General features: G+C 38.4%; 1 protein-coding gene across 4 annotated transcripts in view; it reads right to left on the bottom strand.

The window, feature by feature from the left end:
* The window catches only part of LOC127413691 (uncharacterized), a 47,624-nt gene that overhangs the window by 25,866 nt on the left and 2,407 nt on the right, over window positions 1–19,351 (bottom strand). For all 4 annotated transcript variants that reach the window (XM_051651018.1, XM_051651020.1, XM_051651022.1 and 1 more), the window contains exons 2-5: window positions 6,975–7,111; window positions 6,788–6,830; window positions 5,330–5,455; window positions 5,110–5,208 (exon numbers count right to left, since the gene is read on the bottom strand). In XM_051651018.1, the coding sequence (XP_051506978.1) occupies window positions 5,110–5,208; window positions 5,330–5,455; window positions 6,788–6,830; window positions 6,975–7,111 (405 nt within the window). The remainder of the gene's footprint in view (window positions 1–5,109; window positions 5,209–5,329; window positions 5,456–6,787; window positions 6,831–6,974; window positions 7,112–19,351) is intronic.

The following is a 19,351-nucleotide window of genomic DNA, read 5'->3' as shown; positions in this document are numbered from 1 at the left end:
TTTTCACAAGATTCCCCGTGCCTTTAGAGCTCATACACCCCCAAAACATCAGTGAGCCACCACCATGCTTCACAGTGGGGATGGTATTCTTTTCACTATAGGCCTTGTTGACCCCTCTCTAAACACAGCGCTTATGGTTGTGACCATAAAGCTCGATTTTGGTCTCGTCACTGCTGTGAGGCGTGTCAAGGTGTTGTCGGGCATATTTTAACCAGGCTTTTTTGTGGCATTGGCACAGTAAAGGCTTCTTTCTGGCAACTCGACCATGCAGCTCATTTTTGTTCAAGTATCGTCGTATTGTGCTCCTTGAAACAACCACACTGTCTTTTTCCAGAGCAGCCTGTATTTCTCCTGAGGTTACCTGTGGGTTTTTCTTCGTATCCCTAACAATTTTTTTCTGGCAGTTGTGGCTGAAATCTTTCTTGGTCTACCTGACCTTGGCATCATAAGATTCCCAAATTTTCCACTTCTTAATAAGTGATTGAACAGTACTGACTGGCATTTTCAAGGCTTTGGATATCTTTTTATATCCTTTTCCAAACTTTTGATCAGGGCCATTTGGGTGATTTCTGTTATCATTATGATTTAAAAAGGAGCCAAACAACTATGTGATAATAAATGGCTTCATATGATCACTATCCTTAAATACAATTTCACAATTTCTGCCAGGGTATGCAAACTTTTCAGCACAACTGTATTTGTGTTGGCACTCCTGGAAGTGTCATGTTTGTTTGATTCAGGATCACCTGCTTTAAGTTGTGATCTCATTTTCTTTACTATGTGTATTTTTCAGGAAGTATTAGACCAAAATGTGTCAGAATGAGTGTTTATCCTTTTTTTATTTTTTTTAAAGATACATGTAGGGCTGTCACGATTACTCGATTTCATTTGATTACTCGATTAATAAAATTCCTCAATTACACACTTGCTGAATCTACAAATTGAAAGTAAGGCAGAAATGACACAGTCCATGGACGAGGGTGCGAACACAATGACAAGAGGTGTAAGCTGTGTAACAGTGCTTCACTTTAGATTTGAAAAACAATACAGGACCTAAAAAACATCACTTCAGTAATGCAATGCAATTATCTTATTTATAAGTTCACTTTAGACATACATTATATTGCCAAAAGTATTCGCTCATCTGCCTTTAGACGCATATGAACTTAAGTGACATCCCATTCTTAATCCATAGGGTTTAATATGACGTCGGCCCACCCTTTGCAGCTATAACAGCTTCAACTCTTCTGGGAAGGCTTTCCACAAGGTTTAGGAGTGTGTTTATGGGAATTTTTGACCATTCTTCCAGAAGCGCATTTGTGAGGTCAGACACTGATGTTGGATGAGAAGGCCTGGCTTGCAGTCTTCGCTCTAATTCATCCCAAAGGTGCTCTATCGGGTTGAGGTCAGGACTCTGTGCAGGCCAGTCAAGTTCTTCCACACCAAACTCGCTCATCCATGTCTTTATGGACCTTGCTATGTGCACTGGTGCACAGTCATGTTGGAACAGGAAGGGCCATCCCCAAACTGTTCCCACAAAGTTGGGAGCATGGAATTGTCCAAAATCTCTTGGTATGCTGAAACATTCAGAGTTCCTTTCACTGGAACTAAGGGGCCAAGCCCAGCTCCTGAAAAACAACCCCACACCATAATCCCCCCTCCACCAAACTTCACAGTTGGCACAATGCAGTCAGACAAGTACTGTTCTCCTGGCAACCCCCAAACCCAGACTCGTCCATCAGATTGCCATATGGAGAAGCGTGATTCGTCACTCCAGAGAACGCGTCTCCACTGCTCTAGAGTCCAGTGGCAGCGTGCTTTACACCACTGCATTCGACGCTTTGCATTGCACTTGGTGATGTATGGCTTGGATGCAGCTGCTCGGCCATGGAAACCCATTCCATGAAGCTCTCTACGCACTGTTCTTGAGCTAATCTGAAGGACACATGAACTTTGGAGGTCTGTAGCGATTGACTCTGCAGAAAGTTGGCGAACTCTGCGCACTATGCGCCTCAGCATCCGCTGACCCCGCTCTGTCATTTTACGTGGCCTACCACTTCGTGGCTGAGTTGCTGTCATTCCCAATTGCTTCCACTTTGTTATAATACCACTGACAGTTGACTGTGGAATATTTAGTAGCGAGGAAATTTAACGACTGGACTTGTTGCACAGGTGGCATCCTATCACAGTACCACGCTGGAATTCACTGAGCTCCTGAGAGCGGCCCATTCTTTCACAAATGTTTGTAGAAGCAGTCAGAATGTCTAGGTGCTTCATTTTATACACCTGTGGCCATGGAAGTGATTGGAACACCTGAATTCAATTATTTGGATGGGTGAGTGAATACTTTTGGCAATATAGTGTAACTGTGTTTACATGAATACCTCACCAAGATGGGCATTTTGGCGGAATTTTGAAATGTATTTGATCAATCAGACACTTGTGCGCATCACCACGAGCGTTCTGGAAACACACGCATGTTCAGCACACACACAAACCAATCGCTAGCAAATTATACAGTTATGCACTCTGGATTATTATAGAACGTTAACTTTGTAATCCAGTTTGTAAGGCCGAAGTTTACATACACCTTAGCCAAATACATTTAAACTCAGTTTTTCACAATTCCTGACATTTAATCATATAAAAATGTCCCTGTCTTAGGTCAGTTAGGATCACTACTTTATTTTAAGAATGTGAAATGTCAGAATAATAGTTTTATTTCTTTTTTATTTCTTCAAAATTTTATTTCTTTCATCACATTCCCAGTGGGTCAAAAGTTTACATACACTTTGTTAGTATTTGGTAGCATTGCCTTTAAATTGTTTAACTTGGGTTAAACATTTTGAGTAGACTTCCACAAGCTTCTCACAATAAGTTGCTGGAGTTTTGGCCCATTCCTCCAGACAGAACTGGTGTAACTGAGTCAGGTTTGTAGGCCTGCACATGCTTTTTCAGTTCTGCCCACAAATTTTCTATCAGATTGAGGTCAGGGCTTTGTGATGGCCACTCCAGTACCTTGACTTTGTTGTCCTTAAGCCATTTTGCCACAACTTTGGAGGTATGCTTGGGGTCATTGTCCATTTGGAAGACCCATTTGCAACCAAGCTTCAACTTCCTGGCTGATGTCTTGAGATGTTGCTTCAATATATCCACATAATTTTCCTTCCTCATGATGCCATTTATTTTGTGAAGTGCACCAGTCCCTCCTGCAGCAAAGCACCCCCACAACATGATGCTGCCACCACCATGCTTCACGGTTGGGATGGTGTTCTTTGGCTTGCAAGCCTCACACTTTTTCCTCCAAACATAACGATGGTCATTATGGCCAAACAGTTAAATTTTTGTTTCATTAGACCAGAGGACATTTCTCCAAAAAGTAAGATCTTTGTCCCCATGTGCACTTGCAAACTGTATTCTGGCTTTTTTATGGCGGTTTTGGAGCAGTGGCTTCTTCCTTGCTGAGCAGCCTTTCAGGTTATGCCGATATAGGACTCGTTTTACTGTGGATATAGATCCTTGTCTACTTGTTTCCTCCAGCATCTTCACAAGGTCCTTTGCTGTTGTTCTGGGACTGATTAACACTTTTCACACCAAACTACGTTCCTCTCTAGGAGACAGACTGCGTCTCCTTCCTGAGCGGTATGATGGCTGCTTGGTCCCATGGTGTTTATACTTGCGTACTATTGTTTTTACAGATGAACGTGGTATCTTCAGCTGTTTGGAAATTGCTCCCAAGGATGAACAAGACTTGTGGAGGTCCACAATTGTTTTTTCTGAGGTCTTGGCTGATTTCTTTTGATTTTCCCATGATGTCAAGCAAAGAGGCATGGAGTTTGAAGGTAGGCCTTAAAATACATCCACAGGTACACCTCCAATTCATAACACCTCCTATCAAAAGCTAATTGGCTAATTGTCTAAAGGCTTGACATCATTTTCTGGAATTTTCCAAGCTGCTTAAAGGCACAGTTAACTTAGTGTATGTAAACTTATGACCCACTGGAATTGTAATATAGTCAATGAAAAGTGAAACGAGCTGTCTGTTAACAATTGTTTGGAAAATTAGTTGTGTCATGCACAAATAGATGTCCTAAACAACTTGCCAAAACTATAGTTTGCTAATATGAAATCTGTGGAGTGGTTAAAAAATGTTTTAATGTCTTCAACCCTAAGTGTATGTAAACTTCTGACTTCAACTGTACGTGGCACAGGCCTAGACAATATCACAAATATAGCCAGTTATTTTCTCATTTTTTAAGTTTTAATCAGGTTATTTGTCCACTTCGGTCCACAAAAATACCTGGTGTAATGAGATTTTCGATTTGTAATTGTATAGTAACTTGTAGTGGTCAGTTAAAGTTAATTTAGAGTGCTATAAATTCAACTGCATGCAACACATCCTTTATTCTGTGCATGAGATGACATTCGTGGAGGGAGCACAGACAGAACAAACTCACGTGCTCTCAGAACAGTGCTCGCAGAGCAGCGCGTGAAGACTATTTGCTTGATTAGATCACAGCCCTTTGTAGTTTAATATTCATAAGGTCATCTCTTGATTTCGATTGTATTTCAATGGATTGTTCAGCCCCACACAATGCAATACAAAGACATGTTGTTTTTGTGCTATTTCACGGAACAGGTTATTTTTCATCTCATCAAATTGAATTCAGACCTCAAGCTCACAATTTGAGTGTCATTCTCTTGTCATGGTGCTGGAAATTCAGTAGCGGCGGAGCACCTTTTCCAGTCATTTGTGATGTGCATTGTGATCCACATAGCGGATTTTAAAAAAATCATTTTGATTTAGACTGATTCGTAATTTAATCATTCAGAAAGATTTTCAAATCAGTTACTGAAGAAAAAAAAAAGTTTCGCAATAAAAAGAATAATTCGCTTGCAAATCAGACATCACAATTAGTTGTGAGGGAGTTTTAGTCTACAGAAACTTAACACCAGAGCAATATTTTGCGATTCAATATTTTAGTGCCAATGTAAGGTCGCTAGTTTAGCGAACGTTTTCAAACATCCCACCCATGGGTGTCATGAAGTGAAATAACACCTACTTGTCCCATGTTGAACAGAAAGTATTAAAGTGTCTGTTTTACTCACATCAGGAAGGGCTGTAGTAACAACGCCTTCATACACTGTACTGTCAATGTCCTCTGTTCCTCTTGGGGCCACTTTCACATCAACTGCACATTCTTTTCCCTGACATCACAAGCAGTTATAGTACAGAAATTAGAGCATTTTCAATAAACAACGATTCATCAAGAGAGAGCGGGGGAGAGAGAAAAAGTGATTTTAGCACATTAAATATACAAAGACTCACCAGATTTTTCACGGCAGTAAAATGCACTTTAACCCCAGGCACCAGGTGTGATCGTATTCCAAAAAAGGCATCAAAGACAAACGAAAATTTCTTCAGATCCTCCCGTTCAATGAAACCACAATTATTCTGAGAGAAAATGAACAAAACAGTGCTGTACATTGTTTGATATTCAGTAAGGTGTTTTTTTTTTTTTTTGTATGCAAGAAAAGTTGGTAACACAACAGGTTCCATTTGTTAACATTAGTTAATGCATTAGGTATCATGAACTAACAATGAACAATATACATATTTTTACACTACTTTTTAATCTTTGTTAATGTTAAAGAGCACATATTATGGTTTATAAACGTGCCTAATTTTGTTTTAAAGGTCTCATACAATAGATTTTTGTATAGACATGCATCCAAGGTCAAAAAACACATTAATTTGCTCAATTTAAATAGCAGCATTACTTTTTCCCAGTGTCAAAAATGACTCGTACAATGATCCGTTCTAAAGGATTCATTCTAAACTCCTCCTTTCAGAGAGCATACTCTGCTCTGATTGGTCAGATGTCCCAGTCTGTTGTGATTGGTCTACCGCTTAGTGTTTGAGGGTGGGTCAAAGCTGTTCACAAGCAGCCAATGAAGACCAGAGGTGGGTCTTTTGTTACCAATTTACATAGGTTAGTACAGGAAGTAAGGTATCTTCAAAGTAGTCACCCTTTGCCTAGAATTTGCAGACATGTACTCCTGACATTTTCTCAACCAACTTCTTGAGGTATCACCCTGGGATGCTTTTTAAACAGTATAGAAGTGCTATGTTGGGCACTTATTGGCTGCTTTTCTTTATTATTTGGTCCAAGTCATCAATTTAAAAAACCTTTTTTTATTTATTTTTTTATTACATTTTTGTTTTGTAATTAAATTAATATGGTGGCACAATTATATTTTTGTCAACAAAACTAAATTTCAAACATTTAAGCATACGCCTTCAGATCAAAAGATTTTTAAGATCATGAGAAACATTTCAGGCAAGTGTTTCAAAAGTTTTGACCAGTAGTGTATTAGGTGAGTAAATGTTGTTTTATGGTATTGTAGCATTGCAGTTGAATCTGAAGTAGACTAGATTCCATAAACTCATATTTTAGGTTTATTTTGAGCAGTTGGTTAGACTTTAAATAAAATTAAAAAAATCAATAATATTAATAACAACAATATCTAGATTTGTATCATAAAAATTATCTTTTAAGGGATTATATTATTTATTTATTTTTTTTAGGGAATTTATATCAAAATAACGTTTTATATTTTTATTATGTAGTAATTGTTTTATAAAAGAAAATAAAAGCACTCAAGGCTGTGATGTATAGTGAATACAATTACAGCTGAAGGGGTTGCTTAACAGCGGCCAACATTCTCAATATGGCACCTTTTCTTGTAATTTTCTATGTAAAATATCATTAGCAAAAGTACTTACACCAATAAATGAAATGATTCCCAGTGAGCGTCCACGGGGCACGCTGAAAAAAAAAAAAAAAGTAATTACTTTAAAAAACTCTAATTTACAGTTTGAATTTCTCAAAACCACTAAGTACTTTAGCTAAAAGACAGAGATGCAATAATTTGCTCGAAGACACAAATCAGGAGTATGACTGTGGAATTACTTTGCTGTAATATTCTTGAACGTTGATAATTTTGATGCCATCGTCTTGGGAGAATTGATCTTGGTGTCTTTCAGTGCTGGCTGATCTTTTTTCTTCTGAGATTGGGGTGGACATGCTATCCCGGGGAGAGGAACGTTCTGAAACAAAAGCCACAATAACTATTGCACTGCACATCAACAACCCATAGTAGACTGACACAACACCAATTGTTCAGTATAGACCATTTCAAGGACTGTTTGTCAGTTTAAAGATGTGACATCTTTGTCCCTTGAACATTTACTAGTTACTAGTTGTCGAAATTCATTCAGAAGAGAGCAAACCACAAACTGACCCATGAAATGCATCAGAGAAGTGAGACTGCTGTAGTGTAAAAGCTAGTGTAGAAGAAATTATATATATATATATATATATATATATATATATATATATATATATATAAAATTTTTAAAAAGTCATGGGCTTACAGTTTGAACAGTTTCACTGATTATAATAAGAGCGACCGAATATTCCCGAACATTTGATGTTCTTTGAGAAAATGCGAGGACTCAGAATCTTCTTTAAAGTATCCAGTAATGACACCTCATGTTTATTTTCAGTTTTTGCAAATATCTTGCTTGTTCTGTATTAGCTAGACTCCAAAAGTATGCGCTAGTCATTTTATTTTTGACAGTTCTAAAAATGCTTAAAAATATGACTGGAAATGCTTCAGGACCAGACTTTTGCAGTAGCATTCTAATTCCTTTGTTATTGTTTACGTCCTTGAAATTGTATATAGAACTGAATGCATAGGTGAACTTAAAACAGTGCTAAAGGTCTCAGAAGGTGGTTGTGGTACTGGACCTGGGCACCAGAAATCTTGTCCAGCAAACCCTGCTCTGTCTACAAATGGCTATAAAAAAAAAAAAAAATTGAATGAACTCTGATTACATTTAAACACGTTAATTATTATTTAAAAAAAAAAAAACAAAGTTTAAAAAAAAAACAAAAACAAAAAAAAAAAAACAAGAGTTGTTCAATAGGTCTATATGGAACCAAACTTTTGTGCATCATGTACAAAAAGCTGAGCATAAATTGTAGGGGTGTGAATCTTTAGGCACTTCACAATTCGATACAATTCTGATTCTGGGAGTCACGGTCCGATTCCAAAACTATTCTCGATATACACTGATCAGCCACAGCATTAAAACCACAGACAGGTGAAGTGAATAACATTGATTATATCGGTACAGTGGCACCTGTCAAGGGGTGGGATATATTAGGAAGCAAGTGAACAGTCAGTTCTTGAATTTCATGTGTTGGAAGCAAGAAAAATGGGCAAATGTAAGGATCTGAGTGACTTTGACAAGGGCCAAATTGTGATGGCTAGACGACTGGGTCAGAGCATCTCCAAAACGTCAGGTCTTGTGGGGTGTTCCCGGTATGCAGTGGTTAGTACCTAACAAAAGTGGTCAAATGAAGGACAACCAGAAAACTGGTGACAGGGTCATGGGCGCCCAAGGCACAGAAGAGCTACTGTAGCACAAATTGCTGAAAAACTTAATGCTGGCCATGATAGAAAGGTGTCAGAACACAGCGTATCTCTGCTTGCTGAATATGGGGCTGCATAGCCGTAAACCGGACAGAGTGCCTATGCTGACCCTGTCCACCGCCATAAGCGCCTACAACAGGCATGTGAGCGTCACGCCTACAAAGGGCACGTGAGCGTCAGAACTAGACCATGGAGCAATGGAAGAAGGTGGCCTGGTCTGATGAATCACGTTTTCTTTTAGATCATGTGGACGGCCGGGTGTGTGTGCGTCATTTACCTGGGGAAGATATGGCAGCAGGATGCACATGGGAAGAAGGCAGGACGGCAGAGGCACTGCGATGCTCTGGGAAATGTTCTGCTGGGAAACCTTGGGTCCTGGTATTCATGTGGCTGTTACTTTGACACGTACCACCTACCTAAAGATTGTTGCAGATCACGTACACCCCTTCATGGCAACGGTATTCCCTGATGGGTGTGGCCTCTTTCAGCAGGATAATGCGCCCTGCCACACCGCAAAAATTGATCAGGAATGGTTTGAGGAACAAAGAGTTCAAGGTGTTGACTGGGCCTCCAAATTCCCCAGATCGCAATCCAATTGAGCATCTATGGGATGTGCTGGACCATCAGGTCCGATCCATGGAAGCCCCACCTCGCAACTTACAGGACTTAAAGGATCTGCTAACATCTTGGTGCCAGATACCACAGGACACCTTCAGAGGTCTTGTGGAGTCCATGCCTCGACGGGTCAGAGCTGTTTTGGCAGCACGAGGGGGAATTACATGATAGTGGGCAGGTGGTTTTAATGTTGTGGCTGATCTGTGTATCTAAAAAAAAAAATCTTGATTATTCTGCTGGGCAAAGGTAAAACACAGTAACTTCACAATTTTACCAAAATTGGGTTTCTTAAGCCCAATTCGGACAGGACTAGTTTTCCCTGAGGAGGTCAGAGAAATTCGTGTTTTACAGATGTACTGTGTGATTTTAATCTCATCCGAATCTGACAAGTCTGTGTTTTTCCTCAAATTACCTACTGTTTTTTGGCTAACTCCAAGGGTCCTCTGAGAAATCGAATCCCATCCAAATGCGAATGCCTGCGATTGCTTATTTATAATTTTCACAACGCTTTTCCTCATGTCTTTTGACTTACTCAAACTACCGTCTTGAACACCTGCTGAGCAGGTGTTCAAGTTTCAATTTGTTTGGACGGCAATTATTTTATTTGCCGAGAAAATTCCTGGCCAAACTACCTAATTTTTTTTAAAACACCAAGGTCATATGGTAACTAAATTACCGTCCGAACCCACATCTGAGTTTATAATCCAAAAGCCGTTTGGGAAATCCTTTTTGACCACTGTTAAGTGCCGTACGTTTGCGCTGCGCGTGATAACAGCTCCGGTGGTAATGGACAGACGTGGAGTTGGAGGATTGTGTAACAGACATTTTTATTTTCTCCCCTTTTTCTCCCAATTTTGGAATGCCCAATTCCTAATGTGCTTTTAAGTCCTCGTGGTGGCGTAGTGATTCGCCTCAATCCGGGTGACAGAGGACGAATACCAGCTGCCCCGGCATCTGAGACCGTCAACCCGCGCAACTTATCACGTGGCTTGTTGAGCGCGTTGCCACGGAGACATAGCGCGTGTGGAGGCTTCACGCCATCCACTGCAGCATCCACGCACAAATCACCACACTCCACAGAGAACAAACCACATTATAGCAATCACGAGGAAGTTACCCCATGTGACTACCCTCCCTAGCAACCGGGCCAATTTGGTTGCTTAGGAGACCTGGCTGGAATCACTCAGCATGCCATGGGATTTGACCTAGCGAACTCCAGGGGTAGTAGCCAGCGTCTTTACCACTGAGCTGTGTAACAGACATTTTTGAAATAATTCATAATAAAATTGCATCATCACTCCACCACAGTGAGTGGGAACTCTTAAGTAGAAGGGAAAGAAAAACGAGAGCCAGATCACGTAAAATTTTGATATGGTCCATTATTATGGCAGCAATGTAATAAAATTTTAATATATCATGTTTTAATGTAGAAAGGTTTGCTAAATACATTTATACATGGGGCCTGCATGACTACTTATTTATACAGGTCAAGTAGTCCCAGAAGTTACCGGGTTAATTTCTATCTTATTTAAAAGGATTCATTTCCACCTCCACTTTTTAAATACTGACAGATCATTTCAAATGATGTCTGTAATTTTGATAGATAAAACCATTTTTATCATAGCTCCTCAAATTTCATTTTAACTATCTTTACTGTCCTTGATATGTGCGGCTTCTATATTTCCTTGTGTGCGCTTAGGAACTGCGCAACTGAGCCGATGCAGGTGACAAAACATGCGTAACCACATTGACAGATTTATTTGCCTGCGTTGATAAACAGTCTTGTCCCTACAGTTTCTTGATTCGTTTAATTGCTCTTCGCAAGAATTCAGGCTTGCTCTGTATGTGAAAATATACTGTAAATGTCCGCAGCGCTGTTCCCTCTAGGGATGCTGGATTGGTATTGGCTCCGATACTGAAGCTTTTAGACAGATCGGGTATCGGTCCGACAAGCCCAATCCAAATCAGATACTCTGTGTTAGTCATGTTCGTTACTGTCAATCTCCAAATATAACCATAAAAACACAATTAAAGTAGTTCATATGACTCATGCATTTTATTCAAAGCCACTTGAAGACGTGCAATAGCTCTGTGAATCACAAAAGGCTGTGTTTAATAAGTAAATATATAAAATGCATGCGCAGCTCCAGCTGCTCCGTTTACACACACACTATTTTAAGCCTTCACGCGGAGCGCAATATTTGAGCGCTACTCACAAACAACATCTCAGATGTAGATGCTCAATAGTTCAGTTCACTTATAATACGCATTTAGAACAGCACTGGAGGTGCTTTTTTTGTTTTGTTTTTTACCAGAATTTGAATAAGAAGCGAATTAAACTACTGTGAACTTTCCTACAAACAGACACACTTACAGGACTTCCTGGAGAGTTCAGAATGTCAAAATAAAAGCGTGAGGGTTTAAAAGTTAAAGGTGCACGATTGAGAAATATTACTATATATTACTATTATAATATATTATTATTATCATTTGTTTACAAATTATAGTAATATTTAAGTTGAATGGGTTCCAAAAAATAACCGTGTGAATGAAAAATGAGCTGATATCTTACAACAAAATTGAACAAAAAAAAGAGATCTGAATCCTTTAAAGTCCAAATACAAATTGAAAAAACAACAACAACAAAAAAAAACAGCTGCTTTTATACTGATGACATACTGGAATTACTGTTAATTTTGCTGCTACATTATATAGTATACTAGTTAACAATAAAGTTTTTCTTAATAAGCTATACATTTATTTGAAATAATGTGCAGTTAGAGGTTTGTGTTTCTTTACATATTAAAGAGTACTCCCAATTAGTTACACACAATAAAGATATTCTAAACTGATTATGCAAAAAAACAAAAAACAAAAAAACAACAACAACACTGGTATCGGATTGGGATACTGACATTTCCGATATCGGAATCGGAAGAGAAAAATTGGTATCGGTGCCTCCCTATTCAAAAGTAGAGCCCAACCGATATGGGATTTTTGGGATTATACATTGTCAACAAATTCTAGAAATGAACTCTGGGAAAATAAAGAATAAATAAAAATACAATAAATAGCTCAGTATTACTGTTTAGTATCAGTCAAATGCTGACTATATTAATACTGCCGAGTCAAGATAAACAGGGGCAGCGGTGTTACACCGTATTCTGCTATACAAGTTCAGGGGAAACTTTCAACGGTGGAAAACCAGACTTTTAAATATTACATTTTATAAATGCAATGACTGGAATTGTTCGGTTGAAGGGGGTACCAAACTGTGAATCCTGAACAAAACAGTTTGGTGAATACGTTTACACGCTGACAATGTATAAAAGTAGCTACGTGATTAGCTAGTTAGCTGTAAGCTCGTTGTCACGGACAGTAAAAGATGGACGTTGTTTATTTTACTTTCCAACATTGTGTCTCACCAACTAGGTAATAGCGTAGCATGAAATCAACACAATCCACCAACACACCGTTGTCTGCTGAGCTGAAAAAGATACTCTGATGTTTACCTTTCAATCTGCAACATTACTGACTGCACTGACAAACTATAGCTGGCTAACACAGCAAACAGATGTGATAAACATGAGTGACAAGGTTGTCAAGGACAAGGTCAATGTTATATTAGTTATATTGAAAAGGGAAAATGATGGGGTCATTGTTTATTAAGTTTCCAGCGTGTATTTAACAAACTAGTTAACAACTTACTGTGATGACACCGCTGAACTCCGCCCTGTCTGCAGATCCACCATCAGTTCAGAGTCAGCTCTGTAAACAATGGAGTCGGAGCGCGCTCTGCTGGACAAACTACGCTATGACACCAATTCTAAAGCACTGTTTTCTGCATTAAATGTTCTGAAAAAAGTTTTCATATCGGCACATATCGGTAAAATATACGGCGATACTGATATATCTGTGAAATGCTAATATCGGCCGACCGATTTATCGGTATATATTCAAAATATCTTTCAAAATAAAAGTCCCACTGAAATGAGAGCTCTATTCAACTGATTGCGTGAAATTGAAGACATTATGACAGAAAAAAATATTACTATTGTATAAAAGTGTAATATTCAAAGCAGTTGCAATAATACTCATAGTGGTGTTGTCACAGTGCCAAAATGTCAATAGTCGGTACCGATACCAGTGAAATTTCATGGTTCTCAATACCAATTTCGATACCACAGCAAAAATATGCTAATATGATAATGTGCTATTGAACACACCAGTTTAGTTATTTTAAATATTTTAATAATTAGTTTAATAATAATAATTATTTTCCAGAACTCAATGTTTTAAAGTTTAATTTCATCATCAAAATGGTTTCTAATCAAATAACAAGTGAAAATAGAACTTTTCAACATGTCATTGTTTTTTTGCCAAACTTTTATTCAACAGCTGTCTTGCTTGTGATATATTGCTTTATTATTATTATTATTACTACAGTGAATATTAAAGTACATTTTACTATACAGTTGTAATATATTTCTGTCACAATTTCTTCAAAAGACCTTTTTCACACTCCGGGTTTTGGAACGTGGAAGTAAACGTTTGCAGGGTAAACTTCGACAGCGGTGAATGGGAGATCACAGCAAATATTATTTTCACTTACCCATTTGCTCCAAGAGCAAAAGAAAACCCCCACTATTACGTTTGAATGACTTTCCAGAAGAGGAAAAAAAGAGAGCGGTGGATTAAGACAGTAAAATAGGAGATGACGATAAATTTACTGTCACTCTCTCAGCAGCTGTAATAGAAACCCCCTCACAGCTGTGGTAATTCATTTTTTTAAACTAACTCCAGGGTAATATAACACAAAACATAATGTTATAAATTTACACTCAATATTTAAAAAATGTATAATACAAAAAAAAGTGCGAGATTTTCACTGATAAATAAGGCGGAAAAGCGTCACAGTCTGCGGAAAAGGTCAATTACAGGCATCCAGCTTTTATTTTGAATTGTGCTTTTATTTTGACGTGTGTTTTTTGCCGGAAGCTTCACTTTTATGTATAAACAGTTCATGACACAGCCCAGTGTGATCACTGAAGACTTTAAAGTCATGTCTGAAATCTCATCTCTTTACACTGTCCTTTGAGTCTGACAAATGAAATGTAGGACACAGTTTTGAAGTGTTTGTATTTTATATTTCTGGTATGTGGTATTGTGTGTATGTGGTCATTTTGAAATGTTATGTTTTAAATTTTATTACGGTGAAGCACTTTGGTCAACTCTGTTGTTTCAAATGCGATATAAAGCTGAGTTGAGATTAAAGCGCAAATGCTGTGATTTAATTACAGGTGCATCTCAAATTAGAATGTCGTGGAAAAGTTAATTTATTTCAGTAATTCAACTCAAATTGTGAAACTCGTGTATTAAATTCAATGCACACAGACTGAAGTAGTTTAAGTCTTTGGTTCTTTTAATTGTGATGATTTTGGCTTACATTTAACAAAAACCCACCAATTCACTATCTCAAAAAATTAGAATATGGTGACATGCCAATCAGCTAATCAACTCAAAACACCTGCAAAGGTTTCAAAATTGTCTCTCAGTTTTGTTCACTAGGCTACACAATCATGGGGAAGACTGCTGATCTGATAGTTGTCCAGAAGACAATCATTGACACCCTTCACAAGGAGGGTAAGCCACAAACATTCATTGCCAAAGAAGCTGGCTGTTCACAGAGTGCTGTATCCAAGCATGTTAACAGAAAGTTGAGTGGAAGGAAAAAGTGTGGAAGAAAAAGATGCACAACCAACCGAGAGAACCGCAGCCTTATGAGGATTGTCAAGCAAAATCGATTCAAGAATTTGGGTGAACTTCACAAGGAATGGACTGAGGCTGGGGTCAAGGCATCAAGAGCCACCACACACAGACGTGTCAAGGAATTTGGCTACAGTTGTCGTATTCCTCTTGTTAAGCCACTCCTGAACCACAGACAACGTCAGAGGCATCTTACCTGGGCTAAGGAGAAGAAGAACTGGACTGTTACCCAGTGGTCCAAAGTCCTCTTTTCAGATGAGAGCAAGTTTTGTATTTCATTTGGAAACCAAGGTCCTAGAGTCTGGAGGAAGGGTGGAGAAGCTCATAGCCCAAGTTGCTTGAAGTCCAGTGTTAAGTTTCCACAGTCTGTGATGATTTGGGGTGCAGTGTCATCTGCTGGTGTTGGTCCATTGTGTTTTTTGAAAACCAAAGTCACTGCACCCATTTACCAAGAAATTTTGGAGCACTTCATGCTTCCTTCTGCTGACCAGCTTTTTAAAGATGCTGATTTCATTTTCCAGCAGAATTTGGCACCTGCCCACACTGCCAAAAGCACCAAAAGTTGGTTAAATGACCATGGTGTTGATGTGCTTGACTGGCCAGCAAACTCACCAGACCTGAACCCCATAGAGAATCTATGGGGTATTGTCAAGAGGAAAATGAGAAACAAGAGACCAAAAAATGCAGATGAGCTGAAGGCCACTGTCAAAGAAACCTGGGCTTCCATACCACCTCAGCAGTGCCACAAACTGATCACCTCCATGCCACGCCGAATTGAGGCAGTAATTAAAGCAAAAGGAGCCCCTACCAAGTATTGAGTACATATACAGTAAATGAACATACTTTCCAGAAGGCCAACAATTCACTAAAAATGTTTTTTTTATTGGTCTTATGATGTATTCTAATTTTTGAGATAGTGAATTGGTGGGTTTTTGTTAAATGTGAGCCAAAATCATCACAATTAAAAGAACCAAAGACTTAAACTACTTCAGTCTGTGTGCACTGGAATTTATTTAATACACGAGTTTCACAATTTGAGTTGAATTACTGAAATAAATGAACTTTTCCACGACATTCTAATTTATTGAGATGCACCTGTATATAAATATATAGTTTACATGTGCTGCGTGGTTCACAGTAGATTAGTGCTCTGTCATCTGATACAACGTGAATGATTCTCAATGTCTGTGGAGTTTCCAGTGTATGAGCAGTCGGATTTATTTAAAATACGCAGCTTATCCACAGTAAGATTGCAGCCTTTAGCGGTTTAATAAATCACACTAGGACATGTCATGATTTTAATTTGATTGTCCATTTCAGTGTAAAAGGAGTAACAGAACACATGTTCAAAATAAGCCTGTGAGCATTTTAAAGCAGTCGTGTGTCAGTCAGACTGTGCGCTGGTACCAGATAGAGTCGGTGCTCTGTACTACCAGTACTGCAGAAACACTGGTACCGTTACATCTTTTTTTATATAAGTATCAACTTGGTACTGAAGTACCGGTACTTTTGACAACACTAACTCATAGTAACAATAATATTATATTAAATGGTTTTATTATTAGTATTCTTATATGGAAGCAATATCACATAAGCAAGTATACTGAATATCAGCATGTTGTGATTCAGCCTTGGCAGCCTTTTGCCTCAGGTAATCAGATTAATACTGTTTTCATTAATACTGTAAAGCTCAGTTGTGCATCTTTTTTTTTTTTTTCCAAAAATAATATACACATATACATATATACACACAGTTGTGCTCAAAAGTTTGCATACCCTGGCAGAAACTGTGAAATTTTGGCATTGATTTTGAAAATATAACTGATCATGCAAAGAAAAACTGTCTTTTATTTAAGGATAGTGATCATATGAAGCCATTTATCATCACATAGTTGTTTGGCTTCTTTTTAAATCATAATGATAACAGAAATCACCCAAATGGCCCTGATCAAAAGTTTACATACCCTTGAATGTTTGGCCTTGTTACAGACACACAAGGTGACACACACAGGTTTAAATGGCAAATAAAGGTTAATTTCCCACACCTGTGGCTTTTTAAATTGCAATTAGTGTCTGTGTATAAATAGTCAATGAGTTTGTTAGCTCTCACATGGATGCACTGAGCAGGCTAGATACTGAACCAAGGGGAGCAGAAAAGAACTGTCAAAAGACCTGCGTAACAAGGTAACAGAACTTTATAAAGATGGAAAAGGATATAAAAAAATATCCAAAGCCTTGAAAATGCCAGTCAGTACTGTTCAATCACTTATTAAGAAGTGGAAAATTTGGGGATCTCTTGATACCAAGTCAAGGTCAGATAGACCAAGAAAGATTTCAGCCAAAACTGCCAGAAGAACTGTTCAGGATTCAAAGAAAAACCCACAGGTAACCTCAGGAGAAATACAGGCTGCTCTGGAAAAAGACGGTGTGGTTGTTTCAAGGAGCACAATACGACGACACGAACAAACATGAGCTGCATTGTTCAGTTGCCAGAAAGAAGCCTTTACTGCGCCAATGCCACAAAAAAGCCCAGTTAAAATATGCCCGACAACACCTTGACACACCTCACAGCTTCTGGCACACTGTAATTTGGAGTGACGAGACCAAAATAGAGCTTTATGGTCACAACCATAAGTGCTATGTTTGGAGAGGGGTCAACAAGGCCTATAGTGAAAAGAATACCATCCCCACTGTGAAGCATGGTGGTGGCTCACTGATGTTTTGGGGGGGGGGGGGGTGATCTCTAAAGGAACGGGGAATCTTGTGAAAATTGATGGCAAGATGAATGCAGCATGTTATCAGAAAATACTGGCAGACAATTTCCATTCTTCTGCACGAAAGCTGCGCATGGGATGCTCTTGGACTTTCCAGCACGACAGTGACCCTAAGCACAAGGCCAAGTTGACCCTCCAGTGGTTACAGCAGAAAAAGGTGAAGGTTCTGGAGTGGCCATCACGGTCTCCTGACTTTAATATCATCAAGCCACTCTGGGGAGATCTCAAACGTGCGGTTCATGCAAGACAACCAAAGACTTTGCATGACCTGGAGGCATTTTGCCAAGACGAATGGGCAGCTATACCACCTGCAAGAATTTGGGGCCTCATAGACAACTATTACAAAAGACTGCACGCTGTCATTGATGCTAAAGGGGGCAATACACAGTATTAAGAACTAAGGGTATGCAGACTTTTGAACAGGGGTCATTTCATTTTTTTCTTTGTTGCCATGTTTTGTTTTATGATTGTGCCATTCTGTTATAACCTACAGTTGAATATGAATCCCATAAGAAATAAAAGAAATGTGTTTTGCCTGCTCACTCATGTTTTCTTTAAAAATGGTACTGTTGATTTTGACCACCCCCCCTTTGTTCAGGGATACATTATTCAATTTCTGTTAGTCACATGTCTGTGAAACTTGTTCAGTTTATGTCTTGGTTGTTGAATCTTTTTATGTTCATACAAATATTTACACATGTTAAGTTTGCTGAAAATAAAAGCAGTTGAAAGTGAGAGAACATTTCTTTTTTGCTGAGTTTATATATGTGTATGTATATAGTTGAAAAGTATTATATTTTCATTTGATTAAACACAATTTGATCATAACATTAAACCATTTAACATGGAATCCAGAAAAATGTAAACAGAAAAGGCATAATTTGTATCTTTAAGACTTTATGCAGTTCTTTTTGTTAATAATTTTCTGTGTAATTTCATCAAAAATCTGATTTTATTTTGATTTTTTTTATTTGTTGTTATAAGTTAGTATCAATACCGAGGTACCAGGGCTGGTATCATACCGAAGCCAAGATTTTGGTATCAGAGCAACCCTACTTCCTTGTCCTCCCCTTCCACTAAATACTGATGTTTATAAATGAGCAGAGCTTATTGTGCTGGCTGTCACCACATTAAATAATTCTACAAGATTGCATTAGATAACACCAGCATCATGTAAACAAGATTTCATGACGAACAAGCTAGTAACACTTATCAATAGCTTGCTCATGACAAAAATTATAACTTTATTTTGTGTATAGAGTGCAGCAGAAACGCTGCTGGTGTAAAATCACACGTGTTGTTTGCTGCAAAATTGTCGTGACGCACTGCTTTGGCACGTGATAAGAAACAGGCATCACCCTTCACAGAAATGGTCCCCACCAAGTCTGAGGCCTTCACAACCCCAGAGAGTATAACTTCAATCACAGGAATCACTTCACCTCCACCACTAAACGCATCACCTAACAATGCCACTTCATTAACCAGTTGTTTTGCTAGATGTGGTAAACCTCAGCCAAAGAGTCCACGGGCATATTTTTAGAATTGGCATTTATTAAGTTACATTTATTCAATATTCATTTTTATATTGATTTTATTTCATTTATTAATTTTTACAAATTTAAGTTGTTATTCCTTCTACAAATCATCTAAGCTGAGTGAAATTATTCCATCTGTGGGACCACTCTGCACCACAT

This window comes from Myxocyprinus asiaticus, chromosome 23 (genome assembly GCF_019703515.2).
Source record: "Myxocyprinus asiaticus isolate MX2 ecotype Aquarium Trade chromosome 23, UBuf_Myxa_2, whole genome shotgun sequence".
Classification (NCBI taxonomy): Eukaryota; Metazoa; Chordata; class Actinopteri; order Cypriniformes; family Catostomidae; genus Myxocyprinus; species Myxocyprinus asiaticus.
Note: the sequence above shows the minus strand (reverse complement) of the source record. Positions and strands in the feature narration are given on the sequence as shown.